This window comes from Ciona intestinalis, unplaced genomic scaffold, assembly GCF_000224145.3.
Source record: "Ciona intestinalis unplaced genomic scaffold, KH HT000127.2, whole genome shotgun sequence".
In the NCBI taxonomy this organism is placed as follows: domain Eukaryota; kingdom Metazoa; phylum Chordata; class Ascidiacea; order Phlebobranchia; family Cionidae; genus Ciona; species Ciona intestinalis.
Genome location: NW_004190449.2, coordinates 132,843 through 148,694, shown reverse-complemented (window position 1 = coordinate 148,694; position 15,852 = coordinate 132,843). Strand labels below are relative to the sequence as shown.

The window sequence follows — 15,852 nt, the reverse complement described above, 5'->3', positions numbered from 1 at the left end:
TTTCCCCACTGGAATCCACCAGTTCGCCTTTTACGAATCCTTCCTTCTTGTGAGGAACCCAGACGCTTTTCTTACCGTCATAGTTCTGAGCGGCGTACGAAAGCTTCTCCTTCTCGGTTGGTTCCAAGAATGGCATCGGGTCGTCCCCGGGACCGCATTCTCCTATAAGGGAGACGAACAATTGGTCAGAATTGTTTAAAATATTTTTGCAGTAAAGCCTTCAGAAAATCGGTAAAATATTTTTGCAGCATAACGTTGAAACTATTTTTTGTCTTAAAAACCAGGAATAGCTTTGTGCGACAACAAAGCACGTTTTAAATGAATGTAATCATACCATAATATTTTATTTATCTCTTCGTAAACAGCAGCAAAGATAAAATTATTGAAAAATACGAAATGAACCAACCACTGTTTAACGACTTCCACCAAACGAAAGTCGTTAAAAGCGGGATGAATAAAAAGTATGGGATAGAGCACCAGATAAAACAGCGAGGCTGTCTAAATGCGGTAAACTTAGATTGAGTTACAAAATTAATGAAAGACAAATTAGTATTCAACTGGAAAATGTGTGTAAGCAAAAGTGGGATGAGTCAGCTTTAATATGATATTTCTAAGGTTTGAACATGATAAAAAGAAACGTCCCCAAAAAAATCAAATAGGAATGGGTGATAATAATATATCACAAGTTATCACAAGAAGTCATAAAGGACAGAAGAAACGGCCCAAAGAAAGGTAATTCTACCTTTAGCGGTTTCTTTGTTACTCGGTGCCATAATGACGTATTCCTGTCAAACACGATGACGTCAGTATCTGCAAAACAAGCATAAGTTGCATGCTGATCAGTTGGTATAAGTTAAGAAGGATGATGTAGTAAAGTATATATGTATGTGACCCAACATGTTCATATCATAAAAGAATATCAACTTTATCTTTTCTAAAACCCACAAGAGAAAGCTTACACTGTCTTTATTTTAAAATGCTAAAGCTTTTCTTACGTTTTATAACTGTTGTATGAAAGGAAAAGCGCTTATACTAATATAGTAGCTATGGCTTACAAACTAAAACTTAGTTTAACTTATAGTTATATAGCCTAGAATCCATGCTGTTATGCAGGTAAATAGCTATCTGCATTACACAACATTAAATCCTCATCCAGATGTTGTATCTTACTGTGATTCTACTATATGTTTCCTTTATCATACTTAGCCAAAATTAACACACGTTTAAACCAATATGTATATGCAACTTACCGAAGGTATAGTAATACCTAAGTGTCCTCTCCACCCGTCCATCAGCTTTATATACCGGCCCCCAACATCTGCAAAGATTCGCTGCATGTTTCATGCCCATAAACGACAAGACACACGAGCAGTATTGTTTGAAACGGTAACTGACTAATGCCTGCTGTCGTTTTAATCTCATGGGAGAACAAAAATACATCCAACAAAAAACGCATTGCACTGCCACTTAATGTAACCCTAAGCACACTGAAGCAACTGCGCCGGCTTTCTACGTCATTAGTTCTCTCCCTGAGGGATTTCTCCACGCGCGGTATTCGTCACTGGTTGTCTTCATTCACGGCTTGCCACTAGTTGGGCACGTAGTGGCCATATTTATCTTTTTGGTCGAACAGTTCTTCTTGTTGTTTTATGCGAGTTATTATCTGTTATTTCTTAAGCCTTCCACATTTTATTAAAATAAATTGTTCTAATTAAGTGCGTGTCCATTCATTAGAGCTGTCTCTATTGTTTACTTCATTAATTCACTTCTAAGGCTTATAGCGTTTCGATTTTAACATTTTGTTTTATATTAACTGCCATCGTGAAATACTAAATTGCAATCCGATATTATTAGTATTAGATACCAAGACAACAGTGAACATACCGAACGACATGAAATTATCACCCAAAAAAAAACAAGTTGATATCCTTTAGCGCAAGTAGCTCTTGGTCGACACCTTTCGGAAGGTATTAAAATACAACCGACCGCTTGGAAAACCGAAGTAAGACGTGCGATGACGAATTTTTGAAATTTCTGTACGAAAAGCATATCGAGTAACGCAGATTTTTGTTTCGTTGAGTGAAATAATATTATACGACCCTCATTTTTAGTTTGCCTATAAACTATGCATTTCACAAAATTTCATCCTTGCTTAGCTCGGTAACATAATCATCATTGGTATTTGGTATCAGTAGCATCGAATAGTTTCAAAAGAAGGCTCCATAGGCACCTTATATTGTTTTTTATCATCAGATATTTTGTTAATCATTCGTATCCATTCACAGCAGGAAACCCGAGCTAAAAAGATCAATTTTAATGACAGCGTGATTGATCAACAATGAAATCAAAATCCCCTTGGATCAAACAATAACTTTCCTTCAGTATTTTGGCACAAGCAAAGCGACCAACCCGGTTGCGAAATGTCCCATTCGTAGATATGTTTACATCCATACCCAGCTACGCCCTTAGCTCACGCGAGACAGTTTCCGTATACGCCTCATTCTGGTCAAGCCCAATCTCGTAGGTATTGTACATTAACCAAGCTATCATATTTTTCCAATGGATCCAAAAGCGCGTTCAAAGCTTTTTAGCGACAGTCGACACTCTGGCGCAGCATACGTGTTTATTTCGTCGTTAGAACATCGAAGTTGTGCCGTCATGACGCCTATACACCGTTGTCTGGTGCAGTGTCCCGATGCCCGTGAAAGGACTGTAATGTTTGTTTTCGTTTCTGGGGGCATTAGCGTACCGCTTTTAGTATTCCCAAGTAGTTGAAAGAAGCGTCTGGTTTAATAATGTCTTGTTTAAGCACTGGGTGCGTATTTACCACCCACGTTCTTACATACAAGTTCAGTAGCATTTGGCCGAGACACAATATAGCCTTGAAAACGTTACAAAAGATCACATTTATCATATGAAGGTGAGTCTTGTATTGCAAAGCCAGAATATATAGAATACATTGCGATCGTAGTTAATTATATCACCAGGTTGTTAATTATAACAAAAATGATTTACATATGTTTCATTTAAATTCATTGACACATTATTGAAAATGTTCGGAAACGGACGTTTTAAAATATAGTTGAATTAATGCATATTGTCGACACTAACTTTATGTCCCGTGGAATACTCGTGGAACTCACAATGCAATTAAGCCTTTTTACAAATGCGTATAAATCTACGTGCGTACAAAGTGCAATCATAAACAAGTATGATCATGTCGTGCAAATAGATTGTAGAAAATCGCGATCGGAAAAGAACACCCGTATTTATAAAGGCCGTATCCGTACGCTACTTCTACAACGCTGCTAGTAAAATAATAAGGCAGTGGTGGACACACCACTTGGTCATCTATCTCAAAACTGTGTCAGAGTGAGGCGAAAGGGGAATTAAAATAACGGCACCGTTTGCATAGTCTGACATAAAAATTGCAGCTACAGTTGAAGTTGGTTTCCGGGTATGTAAATCAAACGATACCTCATATACAAATAAACAGATATCTGAAAAAATTGTGCTGATGAAAAGTGTTCAGGGCCTCCGCTTGGAAGGCAGCAGCACTTTGTGTTGAAGTTTCTACACAAAGTATTCGCTAAATACAGTAGAGCACATGTGGTCTCTTTGTAAAAATAGGTCAGGCGTCGAGTTGACACCATCGTTATGTTTAAGTACAAACAAAGTATATGCAAAAAATAAAAAGTCTTTAAATTAGAATAGGTAACTTAACCTCCGTAGTGGAAGTACGTCGCATGGCTTGTAGCTCAGCTAGATATTCTGTTTGCTATTTTTGTTTACGTCGGTATTAACCGTTCCCTGCCGAATGGGCTGGTGAATGCATATGGAGGATAAAGGAACATATTCTTGTTAAAAAGTGGGGGCGAACTGGTACGGGTTTGGTTGGATGCAGCTGCTAGCATGCTTGCCTGGACAGCTTGGAAGTGCATGAACTGCTGGTAAGCCACGGGATCCAGTGAGCACGATTTGTATGCCAAGAATGGATTCTGGGTGTACAACGACAGGGGGAATCCAGTGACATCTCTGGGAGGAGAGGTCGGTAGTTGCTGGTGGCTCACCTGGTGGTGGTAGTCAATACTTGGCCGCTTTGGGACTTTGGAATCTTTTCGTGATAAGATACTTTCAATAGAGAATGGGGCTGGAGAACCCACGCTCTCGCTGTCGCTTCGTGATTCGTCGCTGGAGATAGAACGTGATGACATCACTGTGGGTGTGGGTGATGACGTAGTAACGAGTGATGTCATCATTGGGCCACGAGCAACTGGCGATTTTCTTGAAATTCTGGCAGCGAGACGTTTTCTTCTGCGCCTGAACACACCATCGGCGAATGTGTATTCGCTGTTCGGGTTGATGGTCCAGTAGTTATCTTTTCCCCACGGCCTGGATGGATCACGCAGAATCTTTTGAAAGCATTCGTTCAATGACAGGTTGTGTCGGACCGAGTTGCGCCAACCAGTATAAGATCCGCGGAAGAATGGGAATTTCTTCATCAAGTATTCGTTGATCTCTGCCAATGTTAGCTTGCCTGGAAATCAAACAAACCGAGTTATTTTTGACCTGCTTCCTCGTTAACAAAAGACGGTGATTAAACATAAATTTCAATCTGAATACGAATTCTCTTTGTGTAAACTCGCCGCGATTTGTGGCCGATGAAGAATACGCTTTGTGGAAAGAACCAAATTCTAAACGTTGCCATCTGCGCTACTCTGGCGAATAATATTTGATTGAATCTCACAATAGCGTGAAAGCGATTGCGTGTGAAAAAGTAATTAAATTACACCTCGCTGGATATGTGTACAGCAGGTAAAGGGACCGACACGTACATTACATTGTTGGATAAATGTGATCCTGTGTAAAAAGCCGAGGCTGATTTCCTAGAATAAACAGTATGTTGAAAACGTGCGTCATACCCAAGCTACCGTACACAGGCTCAAAGAACACAAACACGAGGGATCCGTCCTATTTCCCGGTGCTTAAGCCGACTGGATGTCTAAAGCATATTTTCCAAACTGAGCACTCGCAAAATATACAAACCGTCCTTTAGTTGTTCGGGACGTTACTGCCGGGACAAAGAAGAGATAGTTGGCACAGCTTAAAAGAAGCTTTTCAAAGGATAACGAAAACCGGAAAATATACGTTTGCTTCGACAATGCTATGCTGACATTGCCAGGTTATGTTTTTCCTTGTTTACGCAACAGGAAGCGAAGCCATCGAATATTTATCAAAGCCACGAAGTTGCTTACTCTCCACGGAAAGCGGTAAAAACAACACCGGATATCGTTTGATGTTGACGAATCGAAACCTAGCGAAGCAACTCCATATCGTAAGCTGGACTTCAACAGCGAAAAATCAATACCGTGGGATCAAATCCAGCAAACAAACTGGGGAAATGCGAAATATAAATAACGGCGCGCAGTAATCTCCGTGGCTCGCGGTCTAATTCGTTTTCGTTCAACATTTAGCTGGAAAGAAACGCCAGAGAGCCCTTATGGAGCAGCTGAGCAGTCTGAATTGCACTTGACTAAATGAGAACGTTGTGTGTATGGAGTATATAATAACACCTCACATCGTTAACAAACTATTACAAATAATTTTCCTCATCGTGAGTTAAATGGAAAATTCCCAACAAATATAAAAATGACCATTTAAAAAATGGCAACGAAAATACATGCTTAACAAATGTCTTTTAAAGAAAACAGTGAACTTTTGTGGTAAATGTCACACTGTACAATATTTTCCGTTCTTGCTTTATGTGGTACTGTGGGGTAATATGGGACACCTTTAGCACACAATAGGCAAATATCCTGATTGAGTTTAAAATATTCGACAACACTTCTTTAGAATCGAAATCCTACGGTTATATAATGTAAATATTCTGAGTTTACAACCAATTAGGACAACACAATAGAATAAAAATATGTCCCATTTTACCCCACGCTACTATAAAAAGGTAGGTATTTACCGTTGGCCGAGTCCCGTATCGCCATAGCGATCAGGGCAATATAGGAAAATGGCGGCTTGGGTCGGCGTTGGTATGCCTTGCCTCCCTGACAGTTAGTGTGGCGATCCTGGTTGAGAGTCTCGGATTTCTGTAAGGTGTAAAATGGTTAACAATGTCCTCAATAAATAATTCACGAAGTGATAAATAACTCGCATTTTATTGCGCCTTTTAATAATTTATTCCTAATATTAGTAATATCATGCGTTATGGTTTGGTTCGTAACTTTATGCTAAATGCCGGGTGACATTTCTGTTAAAACATTTTAAAATACCATCTTGTTTATTTTCAAACACAAATCGTACATGATACGTCAACGGTTTACGTCACAACGATTTGGAAAACAGGAAGCCACAATTGCCCCTCCTTGTCTAAAGTTATTCGTTAGCATTGATTCGAAACCGAAGCAAGTCAGTAAGTGAGGGTACAAGTAGTTTGGTTCACTGGCTTCCTATACAACAGCATGGACCGTATCTTAACCAAACATGTACAAACTTTGAACGTTATTTACAGATTTACGGCGGAAATAAAAAGAATAAATTACAAACTTACTTTAACTTCAGTAGGGTTGCCGGTTTGGGTTTCAGATGCTGTTAAAACAACATCGTCGTCGTCGGTAACGTTTACAATTTCATCTTCAACGTCGTCCTCACTCCCGCTCTCCGCTGTACTGCCACAGCGGTTCGTTACGTCATGTTTGATGACGTCATGATTGATGACGTGATGCTGCGGGGTTGTCAAGAATCCAAGCGAATAAATCCCTCGAAGCACTTGCTGATTCTGGCTTGCCATTTTCTCTAAATTCTGCAAAGCGTCGTTGGTGACTGGAGCCATGCTCTTGTGTTCGGAATGCAAATTAACTTGCAGTGTCTATTTTATATCTGTACGTCCTTGGTAGAGCTAGTACGTTGTGTATTCTCACAGTTTGAAATCGGTAACAAAGTTCTTCGTCTCACGATATAGCTTCTCAACAAATCCAAAATGTTGATCGTTCGAAAACAGCTCACAGTCGCTATAGAATCGCACAATGATCTGGACTGGAGCTCTTCTCGTCGTACTCAACCTAACAAGAGTCTACCCTTCTTTCTCTTCGCTTATCCTTGCGCCACACCCCTCCTATTCAGTGGCGGTTGTTGTCAGAAGCTGCCTTGGTTATGACTGCGACTCCCGTTCCGACCCGACCGCTGTTGGCTATTCAGGATCGTGCACGCGTATAGGGCACACATGAACACACCCAAACCCTTTCAAACGTCATAATAGTTTATTCATTATCTTGTTTAATCATAATTCCTGTCGATAGAGGGTAAACAGTGCATGTTTATATTTCATTTTACCTTTTTGTCGCGCGGTTTTTGCGACTACCAAAACAGACGGTGCAGAACAAACATAAAAATCTGAGTATATACAGCTAAACTAAATAAATTAAACCTGTAACAATAAACGAGTTAATAAGCTAACCGAGTGCATAGGGATTACACAAAGACATTATTAAATACATAAATAACATGGAAAAAATCAAGTCTTATTTTCAACGGGTCACCTTTAGTCACATTACATAATAAAGTTTGTATTTACGGATGAGATCGTGTTGGAAGCTGATCATTTCGAAATATCAATGTTTCGCCTCATATGACGCACTCATGTAATTTACCGGGACTGACGTGTGAATTCAATAAACTGGTGTGCTGTGTTTACTGCTAATACCAACAAACCAAAGTGTCGTATAAGTGATGGGGTATTATATCAACTAATGATCGGGCCTCTCGAAATCTTAGCAACTGCCACTTCTTTTGTTACGTCATTATCGGGCAGAACGAGCAGCGACAAGCGAGTTCTCTTTTTTGCTCTCGATTTAAACCCTTAACTGGCTCTTACGGACCCCTTGGATTGCTGAGAAGTCAGTGGGGGATAATTTGCTTTGTGTAAATCGCTATAGAGCCAGTTTATTGTGCAAGCACCCGCGAAAACAATTTCACAATCGACGTGATATGTTTACTCTGGAAATCATTTCTTCCCTATAGCGACAGGTGTTAAAATAACCAAGATCTTTCCACTGTGAGAATATTAAATAAATTATTTCTCAAGTGTCCCCAAAATAAATTTCATATTTTGTTCAGCTGCCTCACCGCCTGCTTCAAATTCTCTATAGCATGTTTGCTCAGTACTTTGTAAGTTGTCGGTAATGTAAACTGGAGATTTGGCGGAAATAAAACTATTTCTTGACTTTTAGGTGTAATCTTGGTGGCGTTTGTTTCACATTGGTTTTTTTTTACTTAAGTTTTGTATGTTAAGTATGAGTATAACATTTGTAAACAGTTCGGTGCCATCCACCTGTCCACTAAAATATGTTCTTGTTTTATTAAATATGATGTACAGTAGAGTGGTGGAAGATGGGACACCTTTAGCACATAACATCAAAGTATCCCGATCGTGTTTTACACAATTAACAACGGTTTATGGTAGTTGTAATGATACAGGTATATAGTTCTTTGAATAATTTTTGTTTACTACCAAATGAGACGAGAAAATAGTATGAAAAGGTGTCCCATCTTCCCCAGTACATGACTGTATAAAATAAATGTAAAAAGTCCCGAATAAAAATATATATTACATTTTTTAACCCGTAGTAGTCTTCTAAAAACCGTCGAAATCTAGCAATTTGTTAAAAAAACGTTGACATAGTTAAGTTATAAAAAATCCCCAAAATGTTCACATCAGTCAGTTCAAATTTAAATTTCCGCTAGACGGCGTTCTTGAGCGCTGTTATAGAAACGACGCTACGATGTTAAAGCACTGAATGAACAAACATAGACAAGTTCTATAAGGTTTGTGGTTTCTTTGCCGAAATAAGTCTGTTGTAACAGTCATTGCACCACAATGCCTTTGGGTGTATTAAAGGCAGGTTAACAGTAAATAATACGAACGGTTGGTGCTTCAATATAGGCCGTAAATTGACGTGACAAAGTTAAAGTTTACGATGGCTGACATAAGTAGAATCGCGTCTCCCATGAGCTTATGCGAAGAAGATTTGTTTGATGTAAATAAAAACGTTGAAAGACAAAAGAAACGACTTGAAGAATTACAGAAAGTTCGACCTGCTTGTATCCTTTTAATAATCAACATACCAATTATTCCTCATCTAATAAAAAAAATTAATAATCCATACAATAATCTGTTGTGCAACAAGTAAAACAAAAATAAAGGTATCTTCGTTTATCCCCATTGTAACTCTCTTGTGTTTATATAATAAAATTTATAAATGTATTTTCCTTAATGTACAATTTAAGCTTTTCTGGTTGGCTCAATTCAAAAAGTAAATGAGAGAATATGTAGTTTGGACAACGAACTTTCAACATATGACAGCAAACTCGCAATCGAAAGCCGATCTTCCTACAATGATGAAGTCTATGATCCAAATACTGGCCAACTTCAACTTAAATCTGTTCCCAAACGTGGGTCACGCTCAGCTAGAGGTATGCTGGTCTACAGAGTTTAGTCAGTGAATGCACAATTTTGTTCACAAACCTTTGGTTTTGTACACCATAATGTTCCTGCACTTGAAAATCAATGAAACAACAAACCAAATCTGTGTTAAAATAAAAATGTTTCCTTGCTTTGCTTGTAGTTTTTTCCCAATTATTTTTACGGTTGGTACATGGCTACACGCTTATACAAAAAAATTACTGTCTTACGCGCGAATTCTCGCCAGAAAATGCCATATTTTGCAGACTTCCCAGAACTTTATTATAGGAAAAACCTATAATATATTGTAGGATTGTATTATAAAAACCTATAATATATTCTTATTGTAGGAAGAAACTCAGAATAAAAACCTTAAAACAAGAAATGTTTTAACCGGTTTTATTTGCATGTTTTGTTATTAATAGATAGAGAAGAAAAAGAAGAAAGAAAATTTGCTGGATTATTTTCGAGTGAATTTGGTAATAGTTTTAATTATTTTTATTTTGCAGTGGAAACATAAATTGTTTATAATTTCTTACAGATGGACAACCGGAAGGCAATACACAACGAAGAAAAGGACCGGCCAAAGTTAGTTTATTAATTTAAGTATGCATGTTTTTTTAGGCAAAATGGCGTATTTATTCTTTGTTTTTTGCACTGTGGTTTGCATTTATTGAGATTAACATAAAAAATAATAATCGATTAAATTTATTAAGGATGAAAGTATGTTAAAAAGTAACTTCTGGTTAACCCCCAATTTATATTAAAAGTTTTGATGGCATATATATGTTTTTCTAATTTTGTGAGGGTCATTTCTAAAATTATGATTACATAGATGACTAGAAAAATGTGTTAATGATAGTATCTAAAACGTGTTGTTTAAAATTGCTGTATTTTTAGAAATCAGACGCACCAAGATTAGTAGAGTTGCAGCAATATCCAGGTTTTGTACAGAATCGTCACTCACCTTTGCCTCATGGGTTGGAAGCCACTGTAGTTATTGATCATGTTATTTCAGCTCAAACTGACCTGAAAAGGAAGGTAAAAGTAATTGCTGTAACCAAATTTAATCAAAGCGTGACATAAACTATCTTTCCTAACAAATTTTTTTTTTTACCAAAAATGAATCTATTTCTGTTATGGTTGGTGACTACAGATCATTTTCTTTATAATTAGTTTATCTTATGTTACAATTGTTTCATTCCAGCCAACCTATCAACAAGAGTTTCGTAAGATGTTGTACTCTCGCACACAGAGAGCTATGTTACAAGATGTTTTCTGGTGGTTTTTCCTTGACAAATATCATGTAAGTAACGAAAGACTTTATTCACAAATTGTTGTAAATTCATTTTATTGCAGCCGGACAAACTAAGCCAAAGCAAACTTTTCAGGCGGATTTCCCAGATTTTTGTCAAGCTTTTGCTCATGTCTAAAGATCAGAAATTTCGAGATAAGTTTTTCATGGTAAATTAAATCATTACATTGAAACATGGTAAATTAAATCATTTATCTGATTAATACTGTGTTAATCTACTTACAGAATTATGCCAGTATATTGGCCCAGTCAATATATTCAGCATTCTGCCTCGCTTTCCCTCAGTCGTGGCGACAATTTGACGAACCAACTTTCAAAGGGAACTTGCTCAACATTGCCACCATGTGGGTATCAGGAATCCAACCACCACCCAGGCTTTACGAGAAATGGAATTATTCCCAACTTGAACCTCATAAAATGAGGAAAGAAGAAACAATGAAAGTTTCAAAATCTGGGGAGAAAGGTAAAATTTAATGATAATTAAACATGGAAGTCTTTTTTCTCTGTCGTTGCGGGGCAACACCAGTTGCTATAGCATAGATATTCTATTCAAACATCTCGTTCTCGTTTACAAGTTACCACATATGTAACATTGTACTTGGTTTTATGCTGTATTTACAAAAATAGACAGCCCATTAGTGATAATTTGGTTGGAACAACTGGGGCCAAGTATAAATGTACTAACCTAGTAACCTATATAAGTTGGTTTTATTGAGCAAATCTCTGCACATTTTTTTGGTGGCTTGGTAGTTTGAATGCTATATTTTTAAAGTGACATTAAAAATATGCATATTTGTCCATGCAGTTGATAGGAAGGGAACTGGTAAACTAAGTCCTATTGGTTCAGTAACTTCAACAAAGACGCCAACTGCTCATTCAAGGTCGGGGTCCAATAAAGGATTATTGAGGTATGCAGATAAACTTAGTGATACTGAAACATTCACTCGTAATAATTTACAATGAATACCTTTTAAATAAATATGATTCTGGAATATAATCTTGCTTTATATAACAATTGTTTTGCATTAAATAATGAAATGAAGAAACACTATAAAACATACTGGCCAAGAACCATAGGTGAATACAATGTTATGTTTTATTAATTTGGCCAGTAGTAAATTGCTAGTTTATCGAACTTACTTATTTAAAAATAATAGAGCGCTGGGCACAAGATCAGATGCTATGTCAACTGTCTCTTCACAAAAAACTAAAAGCAATGAAACTACTGTAACCACAGATAAAGGGACATTGTCTCCAATTACAGAGGTAAAATAAAGTTTGATAGAGAATTTAAAAATGGTTTAAATAGTAACATTACCATGTTATGCAAAGCATTTTAATCAATGAATGAATGTAACTTATATATGTGATCGATTATTTTTTTAATATGGCTGAAAATTGAACCCAGTTTGTATGTCTATTGTCTAGTTTGTATATTATATGAATAAATACTTGGTTGGGCAAGTATCCTGTTTTGAATATAAACTATTTCATATTCAGCAACCAAAAACTGGTGAAGAAACCAAGGAAAAATATTCATTAAAGTATTTGAAGGAAAATGTAAGCAGTAGGTTTTATGTTGTTTTATTTACATATATGTATATTTATATGCTTTTTATTGTATATTTATATTTGTTAAATACTACACACCAATATAGGCTGTTGCTGCTGGGTTATTCATACTTATATTTTGGCTCTTTTGGCAAACATTTTGGTGGTTAGTGTTTACAACAAATGTTATTGTGTACAACTATATGATATTTCATCATTTAGTCAAATATATTTGACTATACATTGACATTCAATTATGTTTTACAGTTTCTTTCATAAAATATTTTATTACCTTATTATGCATATGATTAAAAACATTCATTAAAATACCTTAATTCAATATTTAGTCGTGTGCTATTGGAAGATCCGTTGAGTTTGATCGTTCAGTGTTTAACATCCATGGAAGATCTCCTCTTCTTAGTGAGTATCTTTACCAAAGAGGTCTCCACAAAGTTACGGGTCGTGATCAGCTAGTAAGGAGAACACAAGTAAGAAGAATATTAATTTAAACAATTACTCGTTAAGTTTCATGCTTGCCAGGGTATGGGATGATAAAAAAGTTACATTCATGTATCAAAATCAAGTTTAACGTATTCTGTGATATTTATAAAATGGCATCATTAGTCTCTGCAAAACAAACAATAAAATAATAGTCTATAATAAAAAAAAGTTTGTTTACAGATTGAATCCCTGCCTTCCCACCAAGCAAGAACTTATAATGATTTAATTCAAGAATCATCTCACAACGTGCGAGACACAGCTACTGCATTTAACAGGTTACACTAAGCACTGTGGTATTAGATCCGTGCTAGCTTTGGCTTATTACCTCAATTTTAATATTTTCAATTGTTTAGAATTCACCTTGAAGGGGAAAGAGCAAGCAAAGAGTTTTTGACAAAGCAAGTTGAAGAAAATCGGCTTTTTAAAACGTAAGTTTATGTTATGATACTTTCATATGCCCCATTACAAGTTACCACACACATCTATTCATGTAGATACTGTTTTTTTAACGCCGACTTTATGTTTAACCCGCTTCTGAACACCAATTTAAGCAGTTGCCCAAAGAGGCATATGTCAACAATGATGGCAGCATTGAGCCTCAAATCCAAAAACTCTGGCAAATAAATACAATAGATGTTTATCAATGTATTGTGCCAAGTTTGGTTTCTGTGGCAAAGAAACTACGCATTCAAAGCTTAATGCTGCTACCAATGTGGGTGTGTTCTTAGCCACTTATTGGCAATTATTATTTAACTCAAGCTCATTCATGGGTTGTTTAATTTGTCAGCTGTGCATTAAAAATATCCACCCACAAAGTTACACACGTAGTAACTCATAAGAGCACAAGGGAAGTGTGGAACAAAAACACTTGTGTTATAACGACTGTCGTTTCCTTCCCCACGCGTTACATTTCTTCTTTCATAAATTGTTTAAACACTTTACGCACAGAAAATCGTCAAAACTTTTAAGCAAACCCCGACAAGTACGTTACCTCAGCAACCTCGTGCTAATGGAGTTAAAGGTAATAGGTTGCTTATAGTATTGTGTAATATATATAACAACTGCAGCCATTGTGAGCTGTGGGTAAAACATATAACAGCAACAACCCAGTGGCTACTAAGTTGTTTAAATGGTGAGCCACAGATTTTAAAAAAACTTCAAACGCCAAATCACCCACAACACTACATACAAGGTAATCCCTAAAAGGTGGCAAGCTTTTTGAAACAGCTTGTGTTATAAAGACTGGTGATTTGGACCAGTGTTGATCCCTTACTCAGACACCTAGGGTGTTACAACCAATTAGTGGCCACTGGGTTCGAGCAATGTCCGATAGGTGTTTTTCCCAAAGACACATATGCCTATCAGTATGGAGCATCGAACCGCCGTACCTGGACATTTTTTAATTAAATTTGGACAATTTTTAATGTTCATTTATTTAGAGAGACCAAGATGAAGTGAACGTTGTTGGAGCGGTTGCTGCTGTACAAGCTGCCTTGGCTGCAGAGCCAGCTAATTAACATTTACCTATAATCTGAAGATTTACCTGCATTTATATTGTAATAGGTCAATTAAGGTTACCTAAATGAAATAGCCGACCTCTTTTTAAACCGTTACATTTTTGGTGTTGTACCGATGTAATAATTTTATGCAGCTTTTTTCAGAAATAAAACAATCTTTTGAATATTTACCTTTTGTGCACAAAGAACCGTAAGGCATACTGTCTAGAAGTAAAAACGAAACAGCAAAGCTATACTGAATAGGCCTGTAAACCAAAAATTTTATCTCCAAAACTACTTTATCATGACATGATAGTGTGAGAGTGGTGAGATACAAATCATAAAACGCATCAGCTTTCAGGCAACCCTTTTTTATATAATAGGATGGGGAAGATGGGGCACCTTTTCATTCTATTTTCTCGTCCCGTTTAATAGTAAACAAAGAACATTCAAAAGAATATAAAATCGCATCCTCACGACTTCTATAGACCGTTGTTAACTGTATAAAACACGGAAATTTGAAAATAACTTGCTAAAAGTGTCCCATCTTCACCTACCCTGCTATGTATATGGTCATATATACGTATAGAAAAAAGTTACTTTGCATTGCCAAGTTAAATTACGTGGATGTGCAGTGTCAATCCTCGAAATTTGCAAATCGGGTTGGGATTAGGCGTTAAAATTGTGTGTGTTTTCTCAATACGTTTAATGATATAAAACTGACCTGCGTCAGCTAGTATTGTTGCCGAAAAACGCACTTCTCCAGTGGTCGGAAACCCGGTTCTTCAAAGTCAATTGTATTGCCGATTATGTGCGAACACGTGATTGGTGGCAAAGCTTCCTTGTAAACAATGGTGCGTGGGAAAGTTAATTGTTACGTCACAGCGGGGTGAGACGTGCAAATTGCAACTTTTCAGCAGCGCATCTAACTACCCGATGCTGATAACGCTGTGGGAAACAAAAATATGCAAGGCTTTTATGAAGTAAATTTTTTGTATTTCTGTTTGATCCACGAGTGTCCTAAAACGCTTTTGCAAATTTTTTCCGATCTTAGTAACCGAAAAAGTCATTCATTTATTTAATTTAGTATACCGTATAATTTTTGGGACCCATTAACGAACCAATAGCCGACCTCTTACTACAGTATCCCATTTTAACATAAGACTTCTTACATGACTTTAATTTTGCTGTAGTATCCGGGACATCTGGAGTTATAATGATTTAGATACTTTTAAATAGAAAATAGTATCTTATAGTCGTTTAATGTGGGATAGTCGTTTTTAAATGGTACAGTGTGAAAGTAGGTATATAGCTGAAGTGAGAGAAGATGGGACACCCAGCTATTTAATTGTCTCGTTCCATTTGGTAGTGAACAAAGAACACTCAAATAATTATAAAAGTGCATCCTCACGACTCCCATGGATAGTGCTAACTGTTTAAAACACGATCAAGATGTTTGGATATTATGTGCGAATAGTGTCCCATCTTACCCCAGAGTATTATATGTTTAATCAACG

At 36.8% G+C, this 15,852-nt stretch overlaps 3 protein-coding genes across 4 annotated transcripts; 1 reads left to right on the top strand and 2 right to left on the bottom strand.

Moving 5' to 3' along the window:
* On the bottom strand, window positions 1-1,475 carry LOC104266651. The gene is made up of 3 exons (XM_009863387.3): window positions 1,251-1,475; window positions 743-810; window positions 1-162 (listed from the first exon to the last, which is right to left on the bottom strand). The coding sequence occupies exons 1-3, from the start codon at window positions 1,438-1,440 to the stop codon at window positions 31-33; spliced, it is 390 nt and encodes a 129-aa protein (XP_009861689.2). The 5' UTR covers window positions 1,441-1,475; the 3' UTR covers window positions 1-30.
* A 1,438-nt stretch (window positions 1,476-2,913) lies between these two features.
* foxq (transcription factor protein) lies at window positions 2,914-7,012 on the bottom strand. Its single transcript, NM_001078250.1, is given in 3 exon segments — window positions 2,914-4,537; window positions 5,975-6,101; window positions 6,563-7,012. Coding segments are annotated over 3 exon segments (1,158 nt in total). The 5' UTR covers window positions 6,845-7,012; the 3' UTR covers window positions 2,914-3,788.
* Window positions 7,013-8,736: 1,724 nt separating this feature from the next.
* LOC100183672 (Putative uncharacterized protein LOC388900-like) lies at window positions 8,737-14,526 on the top strand. 2 transcript variants are annotated; one of them, XM_018816029.2, is made up of 16 exons: window positions 8,737-9,111; window positions 9,298-9,483; window positions 9,898-9,951; window positions 10,014-10,064; window positions 10,373-10,513; window positions 10,680-10,778; window positions 10,832-10,936; window positions 11,013-11,250; window positions 11,593-11,695; window positions 11,945-12,053; window positions 12,288-12,347; window positions 12,686-12,826; window positions 13,020-13,114; window positions 13,193-13,267; window positions 13,788-13,860; window positions 14,279-14,526. In XM_018816029.2, exons 2-16 carry the CDS (start codon window positions 9,328-9,330, stop codon window positions 14,354-14,356), a joined length of 1,578 nt encoding a protein of 525 aa, XP_018671574.1. In that variant the 5' UTR covers window positions 8,737-9,111; window positions 9,298-9,327; the 3' UTR covers window positions 14,357-14,526.
* The last annotated feature ends 1,326 nt before the right edge of the window (window positions 14,527-15,852 follow it).

Coding starts and splice junctions, on each gene's coding strand:
- LOC104266651 (XM_009863387.3), bottom strand. CDS start 1,440: ATGTATTTTTGTTCTCCCATGAGATTAAAACGACAGCAGGCATTAGTC. Junction 811..1,250: donor TAGGTATTACTATACCTTCG/GTAAGTTGCATA, acceptor CTTGTTTTGCAG/ATACTGACGTCATCGTGTTT. Junction 163..742: donor TAACAAAGAAACCGCTAAAG/GTAGAATTACCT, acceptor TCTCCCTTATAG/GAGAATGCGGTCCCGGGGAC.
- LOC100183672 (XM_018816029.2), top strand. CDS start 9,328: ATGAGAGAATATGTAGTTTGGACAACGAACTTTCAACATATGACAGCA. Junction 10,065..10,372: donor AAAAGGACCGGCCAAAGTTA/GTTTATTAATTT, acceptor CTGTATTTTTAG/AAATCAGACGCACCAAGATT. Junction 13,861..14,278: donor TCGTGCTAATGGAGTTAAAG/GTAATAGGTTGC, acceptor TCATTTATTTAG/AGAGACCAAGATGAAGTGAA.